Consider the following 22,260-nt stretch of genomic DNA (forward strand, 5'->3'; position numbering starts at 1 on the left):
CCCGCCCGGCCAGCGCAGTGCCCGGTGCGACGCCCAGAGAGACCCCGCCCAGCCAGCGCAGTGCCCGGTGCGACGCCCAGAGAGACCCCGCCCGGCCAGCGCAGTGCCCGGTGCGACGCCCAGAGAGACCCCGCCCGGCCAGCGCAGTGCCCGGTGCGACGCCCAGAGAGACCCCGCCCGGCCAGCGCAGTGCCCGGTGCGACGCCCAGAGAGACCCCGCCCGGCCAGCGCAGTGCCCGGTGCGACGCCCAGAGAGACCCCGCCCGGCCAGCGCAGTGCCCGGTGCGACGCCCAGAGAGACCCCGCCCGGCCAGCGCAGTGCCCGGTGCGACGCCCAGAGAGACCCCGCCCGGCCAGCGCAGTGCCCGGTGCGACGCCCAGAGAGACCCCGCCCGGCCAGCGCAGTGCCCGGTGCGACGCCCAGAGAGACCCCGCCCGGCCAGCGCAGTGCCCGGTGCGACGCCCAGAGAGACCCCGCCCAGCCAGCGCAGTGCCCGGTGCGACGCCCAGAGAGACCCCGCCCAGCCAGCGCAGTGCCCGGTGCGATCCCCAGAGAGACCCCGCCCAGCCAGCGCAGTGCCCGGTGCGATGCCCAGAGAGACCCCGCCCAGCCAGCGCAGTGCCCAGTGCAACGCCCAGAGAGACCCCGCCCAGCCGGCGCAGTGCCCGGTGTGATACCCAGAGAGACCCCGCCCAGCCAGCGCAGTGCCCGGTGCGACGCCCAGAGAGACCCCGCCCAGCCAGCGCAGTGCCCGGTGCGGAGTGAGAGATGCGATGCCCAATTCCTCCACTAGGTGGCAGCATCTCCAAGGGGACCGGGCCCCTGGCAGTAGCAGGGACGGGGGGGGGGGGGGGGGGGTGAGAGGAGCGCGGGGCCCCGCCCGTCCCGCACCCCAGGGCTCTGTGGGGGGGGCTCGCCGCGGTCCCTGCCCCCCTCCCAGCCCGAGACTTGCGGGAGGCAACAGTGCTGTGCCCCTGCCCTGCGCACTGGGCTCTGCAGGCGCTTGGCACTGGGGGGGGGGGGGGGGTTCAGCTCGCGGGATCCTGGTACCGCTGTGGGGGCCCGGTTCATGGGATCCTGGTACTGCTGGGGGGGGGGTCATCTGGCCCACAGGATCCTGGCACCATGGGGGGGGTTGGTTCATGGGATCCTGGCACTGCTGCAGGGGGGCAGGGGGGTCCAGCTCTCAGGATCCTGGCACCCCTGGGGGGGGGTCATCTGGCCCACGGGATCCTGGCACCATGGGGGGGGTTGGTTCATGGGATCCTGGCACTGCTGCAGGGGGGCGGGGGGGTCCAGCTCTCAGGATCCTGGCACCCCTGGGGGGGGGTCATCTGGCCCACGGGATCCTGGCACCACGGGGGGGGGTTGGTTCATGGGATCCTGGCACTGCTGCAGGGGGGCAGGGGGGGTCCAGCTCTCAGGATCCTGGCACCACTGGGGGGGGGGTCAGTCCCACAGGGTCACAGGTTGGCACCCAGGACCAAGGCCCGTGTTTGGAGGTGTTGCCGCAGCGAGAATCCCAGAGTCCCAGCACACTACCAGTGGAAGGGGGCTCACGAGGCATCGAGTCCAGCCCCCCCCCCACCCTCACGGCAGGACCCAGCCCCATCTAGACCATCCCTAAAACAGTCAGGGAACCAGCCCACCCCTCCCGTGGGGACCCCTCTCCGCAGACTCGCTCCCAGGCAGGGCTCTGTCCCCAGCCAGGCCCCGGTGCGACCGTCTCCCCCCAGCCCTGGAGCCTGGGGACTCCAGCCCAGCGCAGCCTCCCCCGGTGCTGCGGGGACCTGGACAAGCAGCCGCTCTGCTGAGCCCCTTCCCCGCTGCCCTGACAGCCAGGCCCACCCCTGGCCGCAGGGCGGCTCTGACAGCCCCTCTCGGGCGGGGAAGCAGCGCCCGCCGGACAGGGCCAGAGGCGCCCTCCGTCCCTTGGAGCTCCCCTTGGCACCGGGAGTTCCTGGGGAACCGTTTCCTGCTAGGGCAGCTTCCACCCTGGCAGGGGCACCAGATTCCATCAGCCCTGGGCGCCCGGCGGGGCAGCCCCGAGCAGGCGTTGGCACACCCTGCCCCAGCACCAGGCAAGGGGCCAGCCCCTGCAGGGTTTGCTCTCTGGGATTCGGATCGGGGCGACCGGAGGCGATGGCGTTAGGGTTCTCCCCAGCAGACACCGGCTTAGGGCCCTTCTCCCCCTGGGCTCCAGCTGTATCCAGAACAGGAGTGACAGTGACGTACATGGCTCACCACCGCCGTCCTGTCACAACCCGCCCCCCTCGAGAGAGGCTCGGGGGGGGGGTCATACCCCAGTACCAGTAAGAAATGTACATGTGGGGGGCTCAGGCCAGAGGGTTTGAGTGTGGGGTGGGGTGCAGGAGTTAAGGCTGGGGATGAGCATGCAGGAGTCAAGGCTGGGGTGGAGGAGGGGGCTTGGCAGAGGGTTGGGAGGTGGGGGGTGCAGGAGTCAAGGTTGGGTTGTGGGGAGAGGGCTCAGGACAGGGTGGGGGTGCAGGAGTGTGACGGCGCATTGGGGACCCCCCCGATGGGGAATAGCCAGCATGGGTTTGTGAAGAACAAGTCATGCCAAACTAATCTGATAGCTTTCTTTGATAGGATAACGAGCCTTGTGGATAAGGGAGAAGCGGTGGATGTGATATACCTAGACTTTAGTAAGGCGTTTGATACGGTCTCGCATGATATTCTTATTGATAAACTAGGCAAATATAACTTAGATAGGGCCACGACAAGGTGGGTGCATAATTGGCTGGATAACCGTAGTCAGAGAGTGGTTGTTAACGGTTCTAAATCCTGCTGGAAAGGGATAACAAGTGGAGTTCCTCAAGGGTCTGTTTTGGGACCCGTACTGTTCAATATCTTCATCAATGATGTAGATATTGGGATAGAGAGTACGCTTATTAAGTTTGCAGATGATACCAAACTGGGTGGGGTTGCGACTTCTTTGGAGGATAGGGACATAATTCAAAATGACCTTAGCAAGTTAGAGAAATGGTCAGAGGTAAACAGGATGAGGTTTAATCAAGAGAAATGCAAAGTGCTCCACTTAGGAAGGAACAATCAGTTCCATACATACAAGATGGGAAGCGACTGTCTAGGAAGGAGCATGGCGGAAAGGGATCTAGGGGTCAGAGTGGACCACAAGTTGAATATGAGTCAACAGTGTGATGCTGTTGCAAAAAAAGCAAATATGATTCTAGGTTGTATCAACAGGTGTGTTGTAAGCAAAACTCGTGAAGTCATTCTGCCGCTCTACTCTGCACTAGTTAGGCCTCAGCTGGAGTACTGTGTCCAGTGCTGGGCGCCACATTTCAAGAAAGATGTGGAGAAATTGGAAAGGGTACAGAGAAGAGCAACAAGAATGATTAAAGGTCTAGAGAACATGACCTATGAAGCCAGGCTTCATGAACTGGGCTTGTTTAGTTTGGAAAAAAGAAGATTAAGGGGGGACATGATAACGGTTTTCAAATATCTAAAAGGGTGTCACAAGGAGGAAGGAGAAAATTTGTTCCTCTTGGTTTCTGAGGACAGGACAAGGAGTAATGGGCTTAAAGTGCAGCAGGGGAGGTTTAGATTGGACATTAGGAAAAAATTCCTAACTGTCAGGGTGGTCAAATATTGGAATCAATTGCCAAGGGAGGTGGTGGAATCTCCCTCTCTGGAGATATTTAAGAACAGGTTGGATAGACATCTGTCAGGGATGGTGTTGCTCGGTGAGTAGCTGCTCCTCAGATGAGGAAATCTAATGTAAATGTACTGTGCAGGCGCACAGTTCAGAGAGGGCTCAAGAACTACTCTTAGAGCCCCTGAGATCGACCGGTAGATCACGATCGACTGGTTGGTGACCACTCTATAGGGACACGAGGGCCCTCCGGGTGACCCCCCCCCCCGCTTACAGACACTGGCCAGTAGGGGTCACCCACAGCCCAAGCCTAGAGACCAGCGAATGCCCAGCCAGTGTCCAGACCCCCACTTCCTCACAAGGGGTACATCTAAACTACAACCCTTTTTCGATAAAGGGATGTAAATGTGACGTATCGAAATTGTAAATGAAGCTGGGATTTGAATTTCCCGCGCATCATTTACATAATGGTGGCTGCGGCTCTTTTTCGAAAAAAACCCGCGGTCAAGACGGGGATCTTTCGACAGAAATGCCCCGTTTCAAAAGATCCGGGTTCCAGGATGGCAGCCTGCAGGCAGCCCAGGGGGCCAGGCTGGGAGCAGTGCCCGGCCGGGTGGGAAGCGCCGGCTTCCTCTCACCTGGGCGCCAGAGCCAACTGGAGACAGCAGCCGTAGCCCAGCGGAGAGACACTGGCTGGAGGCCCCTGCTCCGTCAGCCAGCTGTACTGCCCGCCGCCAGGCAGCCCAGGGACGTCCTGTCCCGCAGCTCCCTGTGTGGGCAAGCCAGGGCACAGGAACACTTTGGCCCCGCTGGTAGGAGGTGCGGCACAGGGACACTCAAAGCCCAAAGCCCTCAGGACACACGCTGCCCTGGCCCGCCTCTGTGCCATCCCCCAGCGCTCCGGGCATTTACAGACAAGGCCTGGGACAGCAGGGTGGCTTCCTGCCCAGCCAGACGGCCACTCCCAACAGGCACGTGGCTGCTCTACGCAACCGTGGCTGATCACACGGAGCCGGGGGGGGGGGCGCAGGGGGCAGGTAAAGGGGCGCGGGGGGGGAGCCGGGGGGGGCGCAGGGGGCGGGTAAAGGGGCGCGGGGGGGAGCCGGGGGGGGCGCAGGGGGCGGGTAAAGGGGCGCGGGGGGGGAGCCGGGGGGGGGGCGCAGGGGGCGGGTAAAGGGGCGCGGGGGGGGGCCGGGGGGGCGCAGGGGGCGGGTAAAGGGGCGCGGGGGGGGAGCCGGGGGGGCGCAGGGGGCGGGTAAAGGGGCGCGGGGGGGGAGCCGGGGGGGCGCAGGGGGCGGGTAAAGGGGCGCGGGGGGGGAGCCGGGGGGGGCGCAGGGGGCGGGTAAAGGGGCGCGGGGGGGGAGCCGGGGGGGGCGCAGGGGGCGGGTAAAGGGGCGCGGGGGGGGAGCCGGGGGGGGGGCGCAGGGGGCGGGTAAAGGGGCGCGGGGGGGGGCGCCGGGGGGGGCGCAGGGGGCGGGTAAAGGGGCGCGGGGGGGGAGCCGGGGGGCGCAGGGGGCGGGTAAAGGGGCGCGGGGGGGAGCCGGGGGGGCGCAGGGGGCGGGTAAAGGGGCGCGGGGGGGGAGCCGGGGGGGCGCAGGGGGCGGGTAAAGGGGCGCGGGGGGGGGAGCCGGGGGGGGGGCGCAGGGGGCGGGTAAAGGGGCGCGGGGGGGGAGCCGGGGGGGGCGCAGGGGGCGGGTAAAGGGGCGCGGGGGGGGCGCCGGGGGGGCGCAGGGGGCGGGTAAAGGGGCGCGGGGGGGGCCGGGGGGGGCGCAGGGGGCGGGTAAAGGGGCGCGGGGGGGGGAGCCGGGGGGGGCGCAGGGGGCGGGTAAAGGGGCGCGGGGGGGCCGGGGGGGCGCAGGGGGCGGGTAAAGGGGCGCGGGGGGGGACCCGGGGAGGCGCAGGGGGCGGGTAAAGGGGCGCGGGGGGGGACCCGGGGGGGCGCAGGGGGCGGGTAAAGGGGCGCGGGGGAGGGGCCGGGGGGGTAAAGGGGCGCGGGTCCGACAGGCTATTTCCGTGGCCCCTCCCCCCCCCAGGACTCCAGTTCTCCCGGCCTCAGGATGCGGAGCCGGACCGGGAGCCCACGTGGCGCCGCCTCGCTCCACCCCTCCCAGCTCGGGAGGCGGGGCCAGCTCAGGGACCGCCCATTCTGCCCACCAATGCGAAACGGCCGACTGGCCAATCAACGAGCGCTATAAGTAAGGGGGCGGAGCCTGGAGTCGCAGGGCGCCATCCGCGTGGGGCAAGAGAGAGGCGCCTCGAGGCAGGCGGGCCAATCGGCGTGCGCGTTGAGAAAGGGGTGGTGCCTGGGCGCGGGCTGGCCAATCAGCGTGCGGGTGAGTGCGGGCGGGGCGGGTGGCTCGCGGCCAGTGGCGGCGGCCGGTGAGAGCGGTCATGGAGCTGCGGCGCACGGTGAGAGCGGCCCCGCGCGGGGCGGCTACCGGGGGCTTTACGGTACCCCCCCTGCTTCCCCGGGGGCGGCTATTGGGCGCTTTACGGTACCCCCCTGCTTCCCCGGGGGCGGCTATTGGGCGTTTTACGGTACCCCCCCTGCTTCCCCGGGGGCGGCTACCGGGGGCTTTACGGTACCTCCCCTGCTTCCCCGGGGGCGGCTATTGGGCGCTTTACGGTACCCCCTGCTTCCCCGGGGGCGGCTATTGGGCGCTTTACGGTACCCCCCCTGCTTCCCCGGGGGCGGCTACCGGGGGCTTTACGGTACCCCCTGCTTCCCCGGGGGGGCGGCTGTTGGGCGCTTTACGGTACCCCCCTGCTTCCCCGGGGGGGCGGCTACCGGGGGCTTTACGGTACCCCCTGCTTCCCCGGGGGCGGCTACCGGGGGCTTTACGGTACCCCCTGCTTCCCCGGGGGGCGGCTACCGGGCGCTTTATGGTATTCCCCTCTCCTGTGCTTCCCCGGGGCTGGGTACTGGGGGCTTTATGGAACTCCGTCCTCTACTGTGGGCTCTTTACCATGTGCTTTACGGTACCTTCCCATGCTTTCAGGGGGGGCTGGTACTTCAATGGGGCAATTACTGGGTGCATTACGGTACTCTTCTGCTTCCCGAGGTCTGGTTACTGGGTGCATTACGGCACCCCCCTTTCCTAGTGCCTGGTATTAGGGAGGGACCTGAAGCAAGAGTCAAAGGCTTCTCAGCTAATCCACAGGCTACTGGACCAGTCGCTTCCCCCCCTTGCTGCCTCTATCAGAAAGGGGCTGCGAGGGGGGAGGAGTGGGGACTTCACACCGGCAGCGCTGCACAGAGCCTGGGCCCGCTGCCCTGGCTCCACCTGGCGCTGCGCTTTGAAACGCCCAGGCCTGTCGCTACACTCTTTAAAATGCCTCGATTAGTCAGGATTTAGCATCCCCAGTATCATGTGAATTTTTTGATATTCTTCCTCCCCCCTCCCGCAACTGTGGCTCCTGCAGGCTGGCTGTTGTCTGTGTTCTACAAAATCGTGACAAGTGTGGAGAAAGTGACTAAGGAAAAGTGATTGACTTGTTCCCATAACGGAAGATCTAGGGGTCACCCAGTGAAATGAACAGGCAGCAGGTTTCAAACAAACAAACAAACCAAAGGAAGTTTTTCTTCACTCAGCGCACAGTCAACCTGTGGAACTCCTCGCCAGAGGGTGGTGTGAAGACCAGGGCTTTAACAAGGTTAAAAAAAGAGCTAGATAGATTCACGGAGCTTAGGTCCACCAATGGCTCTTAGCCAGGCCGGGTAGGAATGGTGTCCCCTAGCCTCTGTTTCTCCGGAGATGGGTGCTAGGAGAGAGATCACGTGAGGCTTCCCTGCTGGGTTCACTCCCTCTGGGGCTCCCGGCATTGCCGGCAAACAGGACCCCGGGCTGGACAGACCTTTGGTCTGACCCATTGCGGCCGCTCTTGTGTGCCTGTGTTTGCGTTGTTGTGTAGATACCGACGCACACCGTCCCTGTGCCTGCAGCGCCCACAGTCCAAGATCCCCAAGCTCTCAGCTGCCAGTTCCCCCCCACCCCTGCATTGCCCCACGTGTCTGCCCTGCCCAGGCTGGGACAGCTGCCCTCAGACCCCAGCGTGGGCCCCGGGAGCGGAGCCAGTCCTGCCGCGCTGGTGGCCGTGCCCTGGTCCCGGCTTGCTTGGAGCAGAGGAGGCTGAATCCAGGCTCCGGATCCGCCCACCCCGTCTGGCGCTGGACCGGCGCCCCGGGCTGATTAGGAAACCGCCTCCTGAAGGCGACTTGTCAAGGCCAGCGAGGGGGGGACGCGGGGGGAGGGGCTGCGTCTGCCGCAGCTGGGAGCTGCCCCTGTCAGCGGGAAGGCCCCTTGTGTTTCATCTTCCCTCAAGGACGTGCTGTTCCGGCCAGAGGCTGGGCATGGGGCGCCAGGCGCCTGCTCCTCGTGTGCCCCACCCGTTCTGGGCTCCCACACGGACATGGGGGGCCCCGCGGTGCTGCCCAGCGCAGGCAACGCCCCCCCCGCGTCACCCTCCCATCCTCCTGGGGGCGGGACCCAACCCCCTCGGCTTCACCCCCAGTCGCCCCAGGGGTAGGGCCTGGCCCCCCTTCTTGCATCGCAGGCCACCCCCCTCCTGGGGCAGGACCCACCATCCTCCTGCTCGCAGCCCCTGGCTCCAGGGCTCCAGGGGGTCTTTGGCCAGTCTCCGGCCTGGCCCCATCCCCTGCCCCGAAGCGGGAGCCGGCCCATACGCCCGTGTGGGGTGCAGGGACCCCCTGCGTTGGGCGCTGCGCTCCCGTCCGAGTGAGCCCCGGCTCAGCCTGAGGGTAACCGGCCGGGCCCCTCTCCAGCACCCTGCTCCCCCTGCCAGCGTCCGAGGGGTAGGGGGTCGGGCTGGTGCTTGTACCCAGCCGGCCGGGGAGGGAGCTAAGGTGAGGACACAGCTAGGTGCCCTGGCAGGGACAGGCTGGTGACCGTGAGCTGGGACTGGGTCCCCATGGGGCCGGGCTGCGGGGTACGGCTGGTCTCCCGGGGGGGGGGGTCTCTGCATCGCTTTGAAGGGGAGCCCTCGGCTTGGCGACAGGGGCTGCTGGGAGCTGGCTCCGCTGCGGGGCGTTGGTTGCGGGCTTGTGGGAGAGCGGGGGAGCTGTCGGGAGGCCGGGCGGAGCAGCCTGTTCCCATCTCGAGCAGCCAGGCAGCCTGCGCCAGGCTTTCTAGCAGGCTTTGCAGGAGCGGGAACCCTTCCCGGGGGCGAAGGCAGCCTGCTCCCCAGGCATGGGGGTGCTGCAAACAGCCCCCCACATTTGCACAGTGGTGCTGAGCGAGGCAGCGCCCACCCCCGGAAGGGTGAGCTTGTGGCCGCTGGCGGGAAACGGGCCTGGGTCCTGCTGGAAGGGGACTCATTTAGCTCTAGCCACTGAGAGAGAGACCTTGGAGTCACGGCGGCTAGTTCCCTGCGTGTGCAAAGCGAGCAGGCTGTTGGGAATCGTTACACAAGGCATCGAGGATACGACAGAATATCTTACTGCCCCTGTATAAAACCTTGGGACGCCCACAGCTTGAATCCTGCGCACAGATGTGGTCTCCTCACCTCACAAAAGATCTCTTGGCATTGGAAACGGTTCAGAAAAGGGCAACAAAGCTGGGTCCCCTGTGAAGAGAGATTACAGAGATTTGGACTTTTCAGCGTAGAAAAGAGGAGACTGAGGGCGGATACGACAGAGGTCTGGAAAGCCGAGACTGGTGTGGAAAAAGTGACTAAGGAAAAGTTATTTACCTGTTCCCATAACAATAAGAACTAGGGGCACCAAATGAAATTACTAGGCAGCAGGTTTCAAACAAACCAAAGGACGTTTTTCTTCACTCGGCGCACGGTTAACCTGTGGAACTCCTCGCCGGAGGGTGTGGTGAAGTCTAGAACTTTGACAGGGTTCAGAAAAGAGCTAGGGGGTTACCGTAAAGTGGTACCTGCTGGGGCACCTGGCTCCAGCAGACAGGACGCTGGGGGGATGGGCCCTTGGTCTGACCCCGCCTGGCTGGTCTGACATTCGTATGGAACCTGGCAGCAAGTGTGAACAGCGGGGTGGGGGAGGTGCGGGGTAAAGGTGCCCCCGTAAGTCAGAGTGTTGGGATTGTCCCTACCAGCCTGTCGCCCGCGTCTGTGTACTGCCGCTTGTCACGTACCTGGGGGCAAGTCCCATTCCCCCCCCCCCCCGCGGCCAGCTGCTGTTCCGGCCAATGGCTGGGCGCAGCTGGCCAGGCTGCTGGCGGGTGCTGCCGGTCTTGGTGCCCCGCTCAGGGCTGCGGGGACTCCGGCAGGCGTTGGCCACGCCCTGCGTGGGGTTGTTCACTGCCCAGGATGTGACTGGCAGCCCCGTGGGGTGACGCCAGACCCGCCTGGCAGGGCGCTCAGAGGGGCCGCAGGGTGCAGTGCCAGGCTGGGATGCTGCCACAAGGGGCGCTCTTCCTGCCAGGGCAGCGGGGTGCAGTGGGGCGGGGCTTGGCCAGCTGCTGCTGTGTTGCCGGGAGCCGTGGCACAGCAGGAAAGACATGGGCCCTGCAGTGCTCCAGAAACAGCCTGGCCATGGTGGCTCCGTGCTGCCCAGCGGCGGTGAGTTCCGCAGGCAGTGGGTGGGTGGGGCCTGGCGGCTCCGTGCTGCCCAGCGGCAGTGAGTTCTGCAGGCAGTGGGTGGGTGGGGCCTGGTGGCTCCGTGCTGCCCAGCGGCGGTGAGTTCTGGAAGCAGTGGGTGGGTGGGGCCTGGCGGCTCCGTGCTGCCCAGCGGCGGTGAGTTCCTCAGGCAGCGGGTGGGCGGGGCCTGGCAGCTCCGTGTTGGCCAGCGGCGGTGAGTTCCACAGGCAGTGGGTGGGCGGGGCCTGGCAGCTCCGTGTTGCCCAGCGGCGGTGAGTTCCTCAGGCAGCGGGTGGGTGGGGCCTGGCGGCTCCGTGCTGCCCAGCGGCGGTGAGTTCTGCAGGCAGTGGGTGGGTGGGGCCTGGCAGCTCCGTGTTGCCCAGCGGCGGTGAGTTCTGCAGGCAGCGGGTGGGTGGGGCCTGGCGGCTCCGTGTTGCCCAGCGGCGGTGAGTTCCGCAGGCAGTGGGTGGGTGGGGCCTGGCGGCTCCGTGCTGCCCAGCGGCGGTGAGTTCCGCAGGCAGTGGGTGGGCGGGGCCTGGCAGCTCCGTGCTGCCCAGCGGCGGTGAGTTCTGCAGGCAGTGGGTGGGCGGGGCCTGGCAGCTCCGTGCTGCCCAGCGGCGGTGAGTTCTGCAGGCAGCGGGTGGGTGGGGCCTGGCGACTCCCTGCTGCCCAGCGGCAGTGAGTTCCGCAGGCAGTGGGTGGGTGGGGCCTGGCGGCTCCGTGCTGCCCAGCGGCGGTGAGTTCCGCAGGCAGCGGGTGGGTGGGGCCTGGCGGCTCCGTGCTACCCAGCGGCGGTGAGTTCTGCAGACAGGGGTGGGTGGGGCCTGGCGGCTCCGTGCTGCTCAGCGGCGGTGAGTTCTGCAGACAGGGGTGGGTGGGGCCTGGCAGCTCCGTGTTGCCCAGCGGCGGTGAGTTCTGCAGGCAGCGGGTGGGTGGGGCCTGGCGGCTCCGTGTTGCCCAGCGGCGGTGAGTTCCGCAGGCAGCGGGTGGGCGGGGCCTGGCAGCTCCGTGCTCCCCAGTGGCGGTGAGTTCCACAGGCAGTGGGTGGGCGGGGCCTGGCAGCTCCGTGCTGCCCAGCGGCGGTGAGTTCCGCAGGCAGTGAGTGGGTGGGGCCTGGCAGCTCCGTGCTACCCAGCGGCGGTGAGTTCCGCAGGCAGCAGGTGGGCGGGGCCTGGCAGCTCCGTGTTGCCCAGCGGCGGTGAGTTCTGCAGGCAGCGGGTGGGCGGGGCCTGTCAGCTCCGTGCTGCCCAGCGGCGGTGAGTTCTGCAGGCAGCGGGTGGGTGGGGCCTGGCGACTCCCTGCTGCCCAGCGGCAGTGAGTTCCGCAGGCAGTGGGTGGGTGGGGCCTGGCGGCTCCGTGCTGCCCAGCGGCGGTGAGTTCCGCAGGCAGCGGGTGGGTGGGGCCTGGCGGCTCCGTGCTACCCAGCGGCGGTGAGTTCTGCAGACAGGGGTGGGTGGGGCCTGGCGGCTCCGTGCTGCTCAGCGGCGGTGAGTTCTGCAGACAGGGGTGGGTGGGGCCTGGCAGCTCCGTGTTGCCCAGCGGCGGTGAGTTCTGCAGGCAGCGGGTGGGTGGGGCCTGGCGGCTCCGTGTTGCCCAGCGGCGGTGAGTTCCGCAGGCAGCGGGTGGGCGGGGCCTGGCAGCTCCGTGCTCCCCAGTGGCGGTGAGTTCCACAGGCAGTGGGTGGGCGGGGCCTGGCAGCTCCGTGCTGCCCAGCGGCGGTGAGTTCCGCAGGCAGTGAGTGGGTGGGGCCTGGCAGCTCCGTGCTACCCAGCGGCGGTGAGTTCCGCAGGCAGCAGGTGGGCGGGGCCTGGCAGCTCCGTGTTGCCCAGCGGCGGTGAGTTCTGCAGGCAGCGGGTGGGCGGGGCCTGTCAGCTCCGTGTTGGCCAGCGGCGGTGAGTTCTGCAGGCAGCGGGTGGGTGGGGCCTGGCGGCTCCGTGTTGCCCAGCGGCTGTGAGTTCCGCAGGCAGTGGGTGGGCGGGGCCTGGCGGCTCCGTGTTGCCCAGCGGCGGTGAGTTCCTCAGGCAGTGGGTGGGCGGGGCCTGGCAGCTCCGTGTTGGCCAGTGGCGGTGAGTTCTGCAGGCAGTGGGTGGGCGGGGCCTGGCAGCTCCGTGTTGGCCAGTGGCGGTGAGTTCTGCAGGCAGCGGGTGGGCGGGGCCTGGCAGCTCCGTGCTGCCCAGCGGCGGTGAGTTCTGCAGGCAGTGGGTGGGCGGGGCCTGGCAGCTCCGTGTTGCCCAGCGGCGGTGAGTTCTGGAGGCAGTGGGTGGGTGGGGCCTGGCAGCTCCGTGTTGCCCAGCGGCGGTGAGTTCCGCAGGCAGCGGGTGGGCGGGGCCTGGCAGCTCCGTGTTGCCCAGCGGCGGTGAGTTCTGCAGGCAGTGGGTGGGTGGGGCCTGGCGGCTCCGTGCTGCCCAGCGGCGGTGAGTTCTGCAGACAGGGGTGGGTGGGGCCTGGCAGCTCCGTGTTGCCCAGCGGCGGTGAGTTCCGCAGGCAGCGAGTGGGCGGGGCCTGGCAGCTCCGTGTTGCCCAGCGGCGGTGAGTTCTGCAGGCAGCGGGTGGGCGGGGCCTGGCAGCTCCGTGCTGCCCAGCGGCGGTGAGTTCCACAGGCAGCGGGTGGGCGGGGCCTGGCAGCTCTGTGCTGCCCAGCGGCAGTGAGTTCCGCAGGCAGCGGGTGGGTGGAGCCTGGCGGCTCCATGCTGCCCAGCGGCGGTGAGTTCTGCAGGCAGTGGGTGGGTGGGGCCTGGCAGCTCCGTGTTGCCCAGCGGCGGTGAGTTCTGCAGGCAGCGGGTGGGCGGGGCCTGGCAGCTCCGTGTTGGCCAGCGGCGGTGAGTTCCACAGGCAGTGGGTGGGCGGGGCCTGGCAGCTCCGTGTTGCCCAGCGGCGGTGAGTTCCGCAGGCAGCGGGTGGGCGGGGCCTGGCAGCTCCGTGTTGCCCAGCGGCGGTGAGTTCTGCAGGCAGCGGGTGGGTGGGGCCTGGCGGCTCCGTGTTGCCCAGCGGCTGTGAGTTCCGCAGGCAGTGGGTGGGCGGGGCCTGGCGGCTCCGTGTTGCCCAGCGGCGGTGAGTTCTGCAGGCAGCGGGTGGGCGGGGCCTGGCAGCTCCGTGTTGCCCAGCGGCGGTGAGTTCTGGAAGCAGTGGGTGGGTGGGGCCTGGCAGCTCCGTGTTGCCCAGCGGCGGTGAGTTCTGCAGACAGGGGTGGGTGGGGCCTGGCGGCTCCGTGTTGCCCAGCGGCGGTGAGTTCTGCAGACAGGGGTGGGTGGGGCCTGGCGGCTCCGTGTTGCCCAGCGGCGGTGAGTTCTGCAGACAGGGGTGGGTGGGGCCTGGCGGCTCCGTGTTGCCCAGCGGCGGTGAGTTCTGTCGGCAGTGGGTGGGCGGGGCCTGGCGGCTCCGTGCTGCCCAGCGGCGGTGAGTTCTGCAGGCAGCGGGTGGGCGGGGCCTGGTGGTTCTGTGCTGCCCAGCGGCGGTGAGTTCCGCAGGCAGCGAGTGGGCGGGGCCTGGCAGCTCCGTGTTGCCCAGCGGCGGTGAGTTCTGCAGGCAGTGGGTGGGTGGGGCCTGGCGGCTCCGTGCTGCCCAGCGGCGGTGAGTTCTGCAGGCAGTGGGTGGGCGGGGCCTGGCGGCTCCGTGTTGCCCAGCGGCGGTGAGTTCCGCAGGCAGCGGGTGGGCGGGGCCTGGCAGCTCCGTGTTGCCCAGTGGCGGTGAGTTCTGCAGGCAGCGGGTGGGCGGGGCCTGGCAGCTCCGTGCTGCCCAGCGGCGGTGAGTTCTGGAAGCAGTGGGTGGGCGGGGCCTGGTGGTTCTGTGCTGCCCAGCGGCGGTGAGTTCCGCAGGCAGTGGGTGGGCGGAGACTGGTGGTTCTGTGCTGCCCAGCGGCGGTGGGTGGGTGGGGCCTGGCGGTGGGTGGGTGGGGCCTGGCGGCTCCGTGCTGCCCAGCGGCGGTGAGTTCTGCAGGCAGCGGGTGGGCAGAGCCTGGTGGTTCTGTGCTGCCCAGTGGCGGTGAGTTCCGCAGGCAGTGGGTGGGTGGGGCCTGGCGGTTCCGTGCTGCCCAGCGGCGGTGAGTTCCGCAGGCAGTGGGTGGGCGGAACCTGGTGGTTCTGTGCTGCCCAGCGGCGGTGAGTTCCGAAGGCAGTGGGTGGGTGGGGCCTGGCGGCTCCGTGCTGCCCAGCGGCGGTGAGTTCCGCAGGCAGTGGGTGGGTGGGGCCTGGCGGCTCCGTGCTGCCCAGCGGCGGTGAGTTCCACAGGCAGTGGGTGGGTGGGGCCTGGCGGCTCCGTGCTGCCCAGCGGCGGTGAGTTCCGCAGGCAGTGGGTGGGCGGAGCCTGGCGGCTCCGTGCTTCCCAGCGGCGGTGAGTTCCGCAGGCAGTGGGTGGGCGGGGCCTGGCGGCTCCGTGCTGCCCAGCGGCGGTGAGTTCCGCAGGCAGCGGGTGGGCGGGGCCTGGCGGCTCCGTGCTGCCCAGCGGCGGTGAGTTCCGCAGGCAGCGGGTGGGCGGGGCCTGGTGGCTCCGTGCTGCCCAGCGGCGGTGAGTTCCGCAGGCAGCGGGTGGGTGGGGCCTGGCGGCTCCGTGCTGCCCAGCGGCGGTGAGTTCTGCAGGCAGTGGGTGGGCGGAGCCTGGTGGTTCTGTGCTGCCCAGCGGCGGTGAGTTCCGCAGGCAGCGGGTGGGCGGAGCCTGGCGGCTCCGTGCTGCCCAGCGGCGGTGAGTTCCGCAGGCAGTGGGTGGGCGGAGCCTGGCGGCTCCGTGCTGCCCAGCGGCGGTGAGTTCCGCAGGCAGTGGGTGGGCGGAGCCTGGCGGCTCCGTGCTGCCCAGCGGCGGTGAGTTCCGCAGGCAGCGGGTGGGCGGAGCCTGGTGGCTCCGTGCTGCCCAGCGGCGGTGAGTTCCGCAGGCAGCGGGTGGGCGGAGCCTGGTGGTTCAGTGCTGCCCAGCGGCGGTGAGTTCCGCAGGCAGTGGATGGGCGGAGCCTGGCGGCTCCGTGCTGCCCAGCGGCGGTGAGTTCCGCAGGCAGTGGGTGGGCGGGGCCTGGCGGCTCCGTGCTGCCCAGCGGCGGTGAGTTCCGCAGGCAGTGGGTGGGCGGAGCCTGGCGGCTCCGTGCTGCCCAGCGGCGGTGAGTTCCGCAGGCAGCGGGTGGCCGTTCCTCGCTTGCCCTGCGGGGTCCCGCTGACTTTTGTGCCTGGGCCCCTAGGTGCAGCTCTGCCACTTCCACTCCCTGCTGCTGCGGCGGAGGGACCCCTGGCAGCCGCTCGCCCTGCACTGCAGACACCGGCTCAGCCCCCCGATGCAACCGTGAGTCTCTCGCCCGCGCGGGGAGCCCTCGGACTGTCCCTTCCCTAGGGCTGGGGCCTCCCCCTTTTGGGCTGCTCCCCACAGTGTCTGCCCCACCCGTGGTGCTGGACCCTCCATGCCCTTCCCCAGGGCTCGGATGCAGCGCCCGCCGGCCCGTGTGACTCCCTCGTCCCACCCCCTTGGGATCAGGCGCCCCGGGTGCGGCGGGAGGGGAGGGCTGGGAGCCGAAAGGGCCCGGCAGCCCCGCCCTGGGTGCACCTGGAGCTCTGAGCGCAGGTTCTACAAACCGTTCTGGCCAGAGTCGGTCTGGCGGGGCTGTGCCCGTCCCGCCCGGGGCCATGCGGGCCGGCGCCGGGGGCCTGGTCCGTCGTAGGGCTCTGCCCAGCCTCCCTGGGTGTGTCCGTAACCCCCCCCGAAACGTTAGCGGCCCCTCTGCTCTCGGGGGCACCAGGGACCGGTGGGGTCCTGGCTAACCACTGCCGAGAGGAGGGGTCCCAGGTCTGGGGGCTTTGCCGCGAGGGCTCCCAAGCGCGGCTGCGTGCCATAGAATCACAGCCACTGGACCGGGAAGGGCTGTGGGGCAGGGCAGTCGGGGGGGCAGTCCCAGGGGGGCTGTGGGGCAGGGCAGTCGGGGGGGAGCACTCACAGGGGAGCCGTGGGGCAGGGCAGTCGGGGGGGAGCACTCCCAGGGGAGCCGTGGGCAGGGCAGTCGGGGGGGAGCACTCCCAGGGGAGCCGTGGGCAGGGCAGTCGGGGGGGAGCACTCCCAGGGGAGCCGTGGGGCAGAGCAGTCGGGGGGGAGCACTCCCAGGGGAGCCGTGGGCAGGGCAGTCGGGGGGGAGCACTCACAGGGGAGCCGTGGGGCAGGGCAGTCGGGGGGGAGCACTCCCAGGGGAGCCGTGGGCAGGGCAGTCGGGGGGGAGCACTCCCAGGGGAGCCGTGGGCAGGGCAGTCGGGGGGGAGCACTCACAGGGGAGCCGTGGGGCAGGGCAGTCGGGGGGGAGCACTCCCAGGGGGGCTGTGGGGCAGGGCAGTCGGGGGGGAGCACTCACAGGGGAGCCGTGGGGCAGGGCAGTCGGGGGGGAGCACTCCCAGGGGGGCTGTGGGGCAGGGCAGTCGGGGGGGAGCACTCCCAGGGGAGCCGTGGGGCAGGGCAGTCACTGGGGGAGTCATCGTGGGGGCCTCTCACCGCTGTCCCCTCCCCCCAGCTGGAGCCGGCGCAGGGGGCTGCTGAGGGGGCTGCTGGCCGTGGGGCTGGGGCTGCCCCTGGCCGCGGGGATGCGCTACGGGCTGGCCGACGCCCAGGAGCGGAGGAAGATGCGGCTGCTGGTGGAGGGCATCGGGCGCTTTGGCAGGTGGGCGTTGGATTTGTCCCCCCCCCCGAGGGCCCAGCGGGTCCGGGCCCCGTCGCAGGGGGAGTCAGGACTCCGGGTTCTCTCTGGCCGCAGGGCCCCTGAGCCACCCGCCCTCCCCGCAGGTCCCTGCAGCTGGGCATGCAGATCTCACTGGATTACTGGTGGACGGAGCACGTGGCGCTGCGGGGCGTGGCCGAGGTATTTCCAGCCTGGGCGCCCCCCCCAGCGGGCTCAGCGTGGGGCCGGGGCGGAGGGGGACATGCAGACTGGGGCACCCCTCTCCTGGTACTGCTGCTGGCATCCTGGGCAGGTCCCCTTTCCCTAGCTGTGCCCCCCCCTGTGTATGGTGCCCCCCCCGGGACAGAGTGCCCCTTGCTAGCCTGGTCCCCGCCCCCATTGCCCCTCCTTGCTCAGGAGCCCCCTGCTGGTCGTGCTGGGCACTTGGGCTCCCTGCTGGTCGTGCCAGGCACTGCCGCCCCCTGCTGGCCGTGCCAGGCACTGCCGCCCCCTGCTGGTCGTGCCAGGCACTGCCGCCCCCTGCTGGTCGTGCCAGGCACTGCCGCCCCCTGCTGGTCGTGCCAGGCACTGCCGCCCCCTGCTGGTCGTGCCAGGCACTGCCGCCCCCTGCTGGTCACACCCTGCCCGTGCTAACGGCTGCTCCCTGCCACGTGTGCCTGTCGTCAGAACAGCCCGGAGTACACGGCGGCGATGTCAGCCTGCCACCAGCGGGCGGCCGAGTGCCTGGTGCAGGGCGCCATCCTCAACGGGGGTCTCTACATCAAGCTGGGCCAGGGCCTGTGCTCCTTCAACCACCTGCTGCCGCCCGAGTACATCAGCACCCTGCGCGTGCTGGAGGACCAGGCCCTCAAGCGGGGCTACGGGGAGGTGAGTGCCAGGCCCCGGGCAGGGCATCCCCATTGCCCTCTGGGCGAGGGGCCAGGCAGGCCGGCCTGGGGCTGTAGCCCACTGCCCCCCAGCTGCCGGGCAGAGCTCTCCATGCTGCCCTGTGCAGCGTGAGGCCCGGCTGCCCCTGCAGCTGGGTGTGTGGCGCCCTCCCCTGGGCACGAGGGCAGCCCCCTGACGCCCGCCTCCCTCCCGCGCAGGTGGACGAGCTATTCCTGGAGGATTTCCAAGCCAGGGCCAACGTGCTCTTCCGGGAGTTCGACTACCAGCCCGTGGCCGCGGCCAGCCTGGCCCAGGTGCACAAGGCCCGGCTGCAGGACGGCACCCTGGTGGCGGTGAAGGTGCGTGAACTGTGGGGAGGGGGCCGGCTCCATCCAGGGCCCTCGCCGCCCCTGGCCCCCACTCATGGAGCCAGAGGGCAGCTGCCTGGTCCCAGCCTGGGCTGAGACCCCCTGTGCTGCTGGGACAGGTGGCTTAGGGTGGTGGAGGGGCCAGGACCCAGGGTGACCCCCAGGCCTTGCCTGCTTGGGAGTGTCCAGCGGCTGCCCTCCCCCTTCCCAGGGGTGGCTCTGCCCTGGCAGGTGTGGGCAGTGTGCCGCCAGCATGAGGAACCCTGCTGTGGGGCAGACTGGCCAGTGGGGGTGGGGCCTGCCCCCTAGTTGGGGTGGGGGGGAATTGCATTCAGGGCCCAGTCTCTGCAGGCCAGGCCGGGTTCCCAGCGCTCCGCCTCCACCCCCAGGTGCAGTACATCGACCTGCGGGACCGGTTTGACGGGGACATCCGCACGCTGGAGCTGCTGCTGCGCATCGTGGAGTTCATGCACCCCAGCTTCGGGTTCAGCTGGGTGCTCAAGGTACGGGCGTCGCCCGCTGCTCCGTTATGTGGGCGCTGGCCCGGGGGTGTTGGCAGGCAGCCGCCGGGGGTGGCCTTGGTGCGGCAGGGCGAGGCGGCGAGCGGGATGAGGCAGCTGGCGCCCCACGCCTGCCTGGCCAAGGGAACACACTCGCCCCCCGGCCCTGCCCCTGCCCTCCCACTGCCCTGCCCCCTCCCCGCAGGACCTGAAGGGGACGCTGGCCCAGGAGCTGGACTTTGAGAACGAGGGCCGGAATGCCGAGCGCTGCGCCCAGGACCTGCGCCACTTCCCCTACGTCGTCATCCCCAAGGTGCACTGGGACAAGTGCAGCAAGGTGGGGACACGGGACAGACGGGCCCCTGCCATGAGCCACGTCTCCACCCACCTGGTCCCTGCCCACCCCAGCCACGTCTCTACCTACCCTGGGCTGTGGACGCCCGCCCTGGGTCCTGGCCACCCGCCCCAGTCACATCTCTGTCCATCCGAGATGAACCCCGGCCACGTCTCCATCCACCTAGGGCCCTGGCATCTTGTCCTGTCTCCACCCACCCTGGGAGCGGAGGAGGGGGCCGGCGATGCCACCTGCTGGGGGATGCCCAGCTGCAGAGGGGAACGGGCCCCTCCTCTCCTGGGTCTGTGGCTGCGTCCAGACTGGCAGGATTTTGTGCAAATACATTTCCTGGAAAAGTGTTTCCGTTAAAGGTATTTGCACAAGAGCGTCTCCCCGGCCCGGATGCTTTTGTACAGGAGCCGTGTTTTGCGCAAAAGCATCCGTGCCGGGGTGGACGCTCTGGCGCAGGGAAGCTCTGCTGGCCATTGTAGCCATCGGGCTTCCTTGCGCAAGGCATGAACTTGCCCGTCCGCACTGGCCTCTTGCGCAAGAGGCTGATCCCGAGCGGGAGCGTCCGCGCAAGGAGCCAATTTGCACAGGACAGCGGCAGTGCTCTGGCGCGAATACTCGCGGCCGGTCTAGACAGGCGGCAAGATGCTTTTGCGCAAAGTCTTGCCAGTCCAGACGCAGCTGGGTCCCCGCCTTCCTCCTACGGGCTGGGGGTTGGCACAGGAGATGCCCCCCGCTCCCTGACCCGCCTGCTCCCCGCAGAGAGTCCTGACTGCGGATTACTGCGATGGCTGCAAAGTCAACAATGTGGAGAAGATCCAGGCGCAGGGCCTGAGCCTCAAGGACGTGAGTGGGCAGGGGGCAGCCGCACGCTTCCCGGGCTCGGCCCAGCACGGGGCGGGGGTGGGCAGAGACCCTGTGGAATCTGTGGGGCCGCCACGTTTAACCTCCCCGGCTCGCTGGGAGGCAGCTGCATTCACCGGCCTGCAGCCCCCTTCCCTGGAGGCGGCACCAGGCCCCAGGAGACGGAGCCTGCCAGCCCTGCCCCCTGGCCTGGCGGGGAGGTGTGGGGTGCTCAGAGGCTCCCCCCCCCCTTGCAGATCGCAGACAAGCTGATCCAGATGTTCGCCGAGCAGATATTCTACACGGGCTTCATCCACGCAGACCCGCACCCCGGGAACGGTAGGTGCTGGGGGTCCCCTCCCCGGCCGGCGAGGGGGGGGGCGGTGGGGGCTGAGGGGTGTAGTGAGCCCTCTGTGTTGCAGTGCTGGTGCGACGGGGCCCTGACGGGAAGGCCGAGCTGGTGCTGCTGGATCATGGACTGTACGAGTTCCTCAGTGAGAGGTAGGGAGGGGCTGGGGGGGGCGGGCAGACACAACATGGGGAGGCCGCTCGCTGCTGCCTCCCCCCCGCCATGTGGGGCAGCCCTGCTGACATGGCCGCTCCCCCGGCAGGGACCGGACGGCGCTGTGCCGGCTGTGGCGAGCCATCATCCTGCGGGACGACGCGGCCATGCGGGCCTGCTCGGCCGAGCTGGGCGTGAAGGGTGAGTGAGGGGGCAGGGGCCAGGCTGCTCCCCGGTTAACCCCGCCCCCCCAGGCCCTGACCCCCAGGCCTGTCCCCGCCCCAGATTACTTCCTGTTCTGCGAGATCCTGATGCAGAGGCCCCTGCGCATGGGGCTGCGGCTGGCCAACGTGCTGACGCGGGAGGAGACGCTCTACATGCAGGCCATGGCCCGGCACCACTTCCACCGCATCATGCAGGTGCTCAAGGACCTGCCCCGGCCCATGCTGCTCGTCTTCCGGAACATCAACACCGTGCGCAGCATCAACATCGCCCTGGGCGCCCCCGTCGACCGCTACTTCGTCATGGCCAAGAGGTGAGGGGCGGGGGGGGCCCACGGGCAGCTCCCACCCCTCCCAGTGCGCCGCACCGTGCCAGGGCTGGGCCCTGGGGAAAGGGCTGCTCTGTCCTTCTCTCCCCCCCCCCCCCCCCCCCCCCCACAGGGCTGTGCAGCACGGGGATCCCTGCTCTGTCCGTCCCCCCTTCCCCCCACAGGGCTGTGCAGCACGGGGATCCCTGCTCTGGCCCGGCCCCCGGCTGCTCTGTGGCAGAGGAGGCCCTGGGGCCAGAGGCAGGGGAGCCCCAGGCCTGCCACAGCTGCTCTTTCCCTGCAGCGCCGTGAAGGGCTGGAGCAGGATCGCTGGCCACAAATCCTCAGGGATCGGCAGGAGCAGCCTGGTCTGCTGGCTCCGGGTGAAGTGGGAGAGCCTCAAGTTTGAGCTGGCCCTCAGGTAAGGGGTGGGCGGGCTCTGGCGCCGGGGCAGGGTCCAGCCAGGGCTGGCTCCATGTGTCTCCTGCTCCGTCCCCAGGCTGGAGACCTGCTCCATGCGGCTGATGGCCTCCCTCATTCGTTTCCTCGCCTACGTGGGCTTCCTCTCGGAGAGCGACCAGATCTACGAGTACCTCCAGGCCTAGCGCCCTGCGGCGGCGACCAGGCCCAGGCCCAGGCCGGCGGTGGCCTCGCAGGGTGGGAGCCGGGGCCTTGCCCGGTGGCCGCGGCTGCACCGCCCCTCACGTTACACTAATAAAACTGCCTGCAGGCGCCCACAGCGGCTGGTCTGTGATGCTCCGGGGGCGGGAGGAGCCGGGCGGCCGTGCTCCATGGCTCTCTGGGTCCAGGGGAAGCGGCGGCACCCACCTCTCCAGCCCGGCAGCCCATGAGCCCCCCAGAGGCGGCGCGCGACTGCCCCCGCCCCTAAGGGTTCCAGCAAACACACCACAGGGGGCGTCGTGTGCGTTTTCTTTACAAACCCCTCCCCGGGGTACAGAGCCGGCCGCCAGGGAATTTACAGCAGTGGGGGCAGGCGCGGCCCCCCAGTCCGTTAGAAATGGGCCGTGACGCGATCGATTTCCAGCAAGTCCTCCAGAATCTGCAGGGAACGAAGCAGCAGGTCAGGGCGGGGCAGGGCGGGGCCCCGCAGCAGTGGGGGCAGGGTGGGGTGGGGCAGGGGGGCCCCGCAGCAGTGGGGGCGGGGGGGCCGGCCCTACTCACGATGTCGGGCGTGGTGCCGATCTTCTTGGCCAGCTCGGTGCGCTCCATGGCGCTCAGGTAGAGGTAGCGGTTCAGCAGCTCCCCGTCCAGGATGTTGCGGACGGCGTTCTGCAGGATGCGGCGGTCCACGTGCAGCATCCTGGGGGAGAGGAGCCGCAGCTGGGGGGGAGAGCCTGGGGGCAGGGCGCTACACCCAGCCCCAGCTCTTCCCCCAAGGGCCCTGACCCCCGTCAGAGCCCTAGAGACACTGGCCCGGCCCCGCAGCCTGACAGGGCTCCCAGCACCAGCCCGTGCCA

The 22,260-nt window shown here is 69.2% G+C and overlaps 2 protein-coding genes across 3 annotated transcripts in view; one reads left to right on the plus strand and one right to left on the minus strand.

Annotated features, from left to right (window-relative positions):
- The first annotated feature begins 5,965 nt into the window (after positions 1 to 5,965).
- Positions 5,966 to 21,521, plus strand: ADCK5 (aarF domain containing kinase 5). Of its 2 annotated transcripts, none has more exons than XM_089776107.1 (15): positions 5,966 to 6,044; positions 15,358 to 15,458; positions 16,666 to 16,812; positions 16,935 to 17,010; positions 17,497 to 17,697; positions 17,916 to 18,056; positions 18,455 to 18,568; positions 18,771 to 18,902; positions 19,671 to 19,754; positions 20,009 to 20,090; positions 20,174 to 20,252; positions 20,363 to 20,454; positions 20,539 to 20,788; positions 21,087 to 21,203; positions 21,282 to 21,521. In XM_089776107.1, the coding sequence occupies exons 1-15, from the start codon at positions 6,027 to 6,029 to the stop codon at positions 21,385 to 21,387; spliced, it is 1,740 nt and encodes a 579-aa protein (XP_089632233.1). In that variant the 5' UTR covers positions 5,966 to 6,026; the 3' UTR covers positions 21,388 to 21,521. The 2 variants fall into 2 exon arrangements, with proteins under 2 accessions (XP_089632233.1, XP_089632232.1); XM_089776106.1 differs by lacking the exon at positions 5,966 to 6,044 and adding an exon at positions 6,588 to 6,614.
- Positions 21,522 to 21,700: 179 nt separating this feature from the next.
- The window catches only part of CPSF1 (cleavage and polyadenylation specific factor 1), a 37,360-nt gene continuing 36,800 nt past the window's right edge, over positions 21,701 to 22,260 (minus strand). Inside the window, exons 37-38 of the mRNA XM_089776105.1 lie at positions 21,965 to 22,103; positions 21,701 to 21,842 (exon numbers count right to left, since the gene is read on the minus strand). Of these exons, the coding sequence (XP_089632231.1) occupies positions 21,795 to 21,842; positions 21,965 to 22,103 (187 nt within the window). The 3' untranslated portion in view covers positions 21,701 to 21,794. The remainder of the gene's footprint in view (positions 21,843 to 21,964; positions 22,104 to 22,260) is intronic.

This window comes from Pelodiscus sinensis, chromosome 2 (genome assembly GCF_052426305.1).
Source record: "Pelodiscus sinensis isolate ZL-2025 chromosome 2, ASM5242630v1, whole genome shotgun sequence".
Taxonomy (NCBI): Eukaryota; Metazoa; Chordata; order Testudines; family Trionychidae; genus Pelodiscus; species Pelodiscus sinensis.